This window comes from Carettochelys insculpta, chromosome 30 (genome assembly GCF_033958435.1).
Source record: "Carettochelys insculpta isolate YL-2023 chromosome 30, ASM3395843v1, whole genome shotgun sequence".
NCBI lineage: Eukaryota > Metazoa > Chordata > Testudines > Carettochelyidae > Carettochelys > Carettochelys insculpta.
The window spans coordinates 13,962,769-13,967,273 of NC_134166.1; the positions used below are offsets into that span (position 1 = coordinate 13,962,769).

Below are 4,505 nucleotides of genomic sequence, written 5' to 3' on the forward strand. Positions count from 1 at the left end.
AGCCATCCTCCTGGGCGCAGTTCCTAGCAGAATTACTCCTGAAGTGATAAACTGGACTGCAGGGAGATTGGAGACAAAACGGAGGATCCTCAAGGTCCCTTTCATACACTTGCTCATGTGGAGTGAAATCCATTGTCCTTCCCTATCGGAGCACAATTCACAATGGAGCATCAGAGGATCAGGTCAACTGTCCATGGTCTTTTTCAAGGCATTCTGCCATTGGCGACATGTCAGATGACACGGCCACAGCTAAGTTCCTGAGAAGTGGATTAGAGGTGAGGAATGAATTATCTGGCTAGGAATCCTTTCACGCTAGGTTGCCGAGCCTCCCATTGGGATCTCCCAGAACTTAAAATTTCTAATACAAGCACAGAGCCCATCTTATAACTCCACATACAAAAATGACACAGACATAGAAGCAGCATAAACAGATTCAGCAAATCACCAGCTTTCAATAGACACCTCACCTGGCCCAAGATTTAGTGCAGATTTAGGACAGTGATTACAACAATGGCTCTCCTGCTCGTTTAAAAATCCAGTCACCTCACAATACTTTTCTAGAGTTCATTGTTGGAGAGAAAAACTTGAAATGCCCCACTCCCTCCAGAGAAGGCAAACAAGAACCCAAATGCCTTTCTTTTCAAATCAATGGTATGATGTTTTAGGGGTTATTTGGTGGGAGGGAGAGCTCAGTGGTTTGTGCATGAGCCTACTAAGCCCAGGTTTGTGAGTTCAGCCCTTCAGGACGCCGTTTAGGGAGCAAAGGCAAGTAGATGTCAGGGATGGTGGTTGGTCCTGCTAAGAGGGCAGGGGACTGGACTAGATGACCTCCTAAGGTTCCTTCCAGCTCTAGGAGACATGTATCTTCCCCTGTCAGCTGGGTTAGCTTATTGGGGTTCAAATCACAAGCTATAGACATTCATAAACCAATGCCTGAAGTCCAGCCTTCACATCCCATGGCAAGACTTGCTCACAAAGGAGGAGCTTTGGAACAGAGCAGGACAAGAACCAATTGAGATTGAAATCAAGAGAAGAAAGTGGGGATGGCCAGGCCACACTCTCAGAAAACCATTATGCAGAGTCCATCGAACTTTCACATGGAACCCACAAGGAAAACACAAAAGAGGAAGATGTCGGACAGCATGGAGAAGATATCCTGAGACTGAAGGACAACAGGGATGCCCCTGGGGTCAGCTAGAAGTTTTGTCCCAAGACAGAATGAAGTGGAGGAGACTGGTAGATGACCTATGTTCCACTCAGAGTACAAGGGCTAAGTAGTAATAGCAGTCATTGGGGTTGAAGGCACAGGGTTGGCAAAGAAGGCGAGGGACTAGATTTTTAAAAGTGGCCATGGGAGTTAGGTGCCAAATTCCCATTGTAGGTCAATAGGAGTTACACCTCTCACTCAGAGGGACTTTGGAAAGTATTTAAGTCAACTCTGTTGCAGCTCAGACACAAACGGCAGAAGTCTAACTAATAAGATGGGTGAACCAGAGAGGCGAAAGTCCAATCAATGGGCAGTGGCAGTCAGAACAGAATGTTGGGAATAGCGAAGAACGGGATGGATACCAAGACTGAAAATATCACATTGCCACCCTATAAATCCTTAGTGCGCCCACACCTTCAAAACTGCATGCAGAGGTGGTCACGTCACCTTAATAATGATACTCTGGAATTGAAAAAGGTGCAGAAAAGAGTAACACAGAAAAGATCGGTGGGTGGAGGAGAGATTAATAAAACTGGGACTTTTCTGCTTGGAAAAGAGACATCTACAGAGGGACGCGATGGAGGTCTCTAAGACCATGAATAGTTTGGAGAAAGTAAATAAGTGGCGTTTGCCCCTTTTAATACGAGAAATAGGGGTCACCAAATGAAAGCAATAAACAGCAGGTTAAACAACCAAAGGAAGTGTTTCCTTACACAGCACACAGTCAACCTGTGGGACTCTTCGCCACAGGAGGTTGTGAAGTCCAAGACCATAACAGCAGTTTCAAGAAAGAGCTAGATGAATAGGTCCATCTATGGCTATTAGCCAGGCTGGGCAGGAATGGTGTCCCCGACCTCTGTTTCTCAGAAGCTGAGAATGGGAGACAGGGACTGGCTCATGGTCATTGTCCCTTTGATTTATTCCCTCTGGGGCATCTGGTATTGGCCACTGTTGGAAGACAGGATACTGGGATAGATGGATCTTTGGTCTGACCCAGTGTGGCTGTTCTTATATTAGGTTCTTATTGATTCATAGCTAAGATCTTATGGAACTTAACAACTCTAAACATGGGACTTAGCCCCTTTTGAAAATGTTTCATAGAAAACACAGGACAGAAGAAGATCTGAAGCTCCACCAGGAGCAAAGATGATGTAATGGGAAGAATAATGACATGAAGACACAGAAAAGGACAGACTGCAAATAACCAAATGCCCCAAAATGATCGAAATATGAACAAACTGTGATGTATTTCCTTAAAATGATTGATTCATCAAATCCAAGGCCAGAAGAGATGATTGTGATATTTTCATCCCCAACCACACTGGCCAGAGAACAGTCCCCAAACAATTGCTAGGATAGAACTAGTAGCAAAATATCCAAGCATGATTTAAAATCACCAGTGACGGGGGATCCACCAGCCTCCTCGGGAAATTCCTCATTTACTCTCATTGTTAAAATCACACACCTCATTTCCAGGCTGAATTAGTCCAGGTTCATCTTCCATTTACTGACTCATCTGAGCTTTCCTCTGCTAGATGGATGAGCCTGTTCTTAAATATTTGTTCCTCCTGTAACCACTTACACCATGGATGGGATCATCTTCCCATAAACTTCTCTTCGTTAAGCTCAGTAGATTGCATTCCCTGACTGTACCACGCCAAGGAAAATTTTCTAATCCTGTCAATATTCTCATGGTTTTTCACTGAATAAGGCCAAAAATTAACTAGCCAAAAAGACAATTTGGGGATAAAGAGGAACAAACAACAGAATTCTTTCTCCATACAAATCTTACCAATGATATCCGGCCCTCTATTCTGCTAGCTCTGGTCCCAGGTTGTCAGTGGTTTGGGGACTGCGCGCACGTTGCTGGTAACTCAGAAATTCCTCCTCCATGGTGAGGTAGAAGATGGGATTCAGGCAACTGTTTGCATACGTCAAGAAACAAGCAAAATTGCTTCCTAGTTCAAGAAGAGGCTGAGGGGTCGTAGCTGAGATCCACAGGAAGTAGAGGACGTGGTACGGCAGCCAGCAGAGGAAAAAGGTCAGGATCAAGCCAAGAGAGATCTTGAGTGGCTGGGTGGACTGAATCAGCCTGTTCCTTTTCAGCTTGGCGGCTAGAACGATGTAGATGGTTGGGATCAATGCCAGGGACAATGGGATCAGAAACCCAACCAGGAACTGGATCACAACACCGGTCTTCGCCCATCGTTCTTGTACTTGGAAATTCACACCGAGGCTGGCAGGTGAGAGGAGGGATTCCCAGAGGTCACAGTACTGCAGGCTGAACCCAAGAGACAGGACCCAAGTGCCCACGACCACCCAGAAAACCAGGGAGGGCGTGCGGAGTTGCTGGGCCCACACAGGATGTGCCACGAGGAGGCAGTGGTCGATGCTGAGGGCTGTGAGGAGGAAGGCGCTGGAGGACATGTGGAGGGAGGTGATGGTGCTGCTCAGCCTCCTGGTCCAGGCTAAGTCCACGATGAAGGTGAATCTGAGGGGCAGGAAGATGATGAAGATGAAATCAGCCACTGCCCGATTCAGGGACCACAGAGCATTGACCGTCAACTCCAGTCGGCAGCCAGTGAAAAAGAGGACGCAGCCATTCAATGACACCCCAGCGAGGAAGGCCAGGCCACGGAGCACCAGGAAGAAGATTGGAAGGAACTCCATTCTTGGAGGAGCTGCAGTCACCACAGGGCCTCCTTCTCCTCAGGGCTCTGCAGGAGCTGTGCGGATGTTGCACTGAGCAAAGGAAGGAAGAAGTGAAAAGGGCTCCAGCAGAGGATGAGGGCAGAGAGACAGAGAGAGGGAGACAGCTGCGGAGTTTATAAACACCTCAGACCCTGAGCTGAACTCAGATAGGCTCAAGGCTTTCTAGGCCAAGGGCACCAGTGGGTCAAAGGCCTTAGAAGAATAGACCCACAGGCTGAGGAGGGACCACCTGGAGTGTCTCCTCTGACCCCTGCCAAGATGCAGGGTGTGTTGTGTCTATCTCAGCCCCAACGTTTTTTGTTTTTCTGTAATATCTTTTACTAAACCAAATATTTAACAAAATAACCCCACATGTGCCTGGTGCTGAAAATTTGAATTTCCAGGCAAGGGGAGGTGGCTGGGGGGGTGGATGGAATCCGGACAAATGAGACAGAGATATGAGAGACCCTGAACCCCCACTAAAATTCCTAAATAATCTTCTTGCTGCTGGTTTCCCAAGGGAAAGCGTGATTCCCATCTTGGTTAAATAAAAAGCAACCCTTCCCCTCTTTTTGCAATAATGGAATTTTTGAAAATGATTCTTATT

General features: G+C 46.9%; 1 protein-coding gene across 1 annotated transcript; it reads right to left on the minus strand.

Annotated features, from left to right (window-relative positions):
• Positions 1-3,016: 3,016 nt before the first annotated feature.
• On the minus strand, positions 3,017-3,877 carry LOC142003936 (chemerin-like receptor 1). Its single transcript, XM_074981320.1, has one exon. The coding sequence runs from the start codon at positions 3,875-3,877 to the stop codon at positions 3,017-3,019; it is 861 nt and encodes a 286-aa protein (XP_074837421.1).
• Between the last annotated feature and the right edge of the window lie 628 nt (positions 3,878-4,505).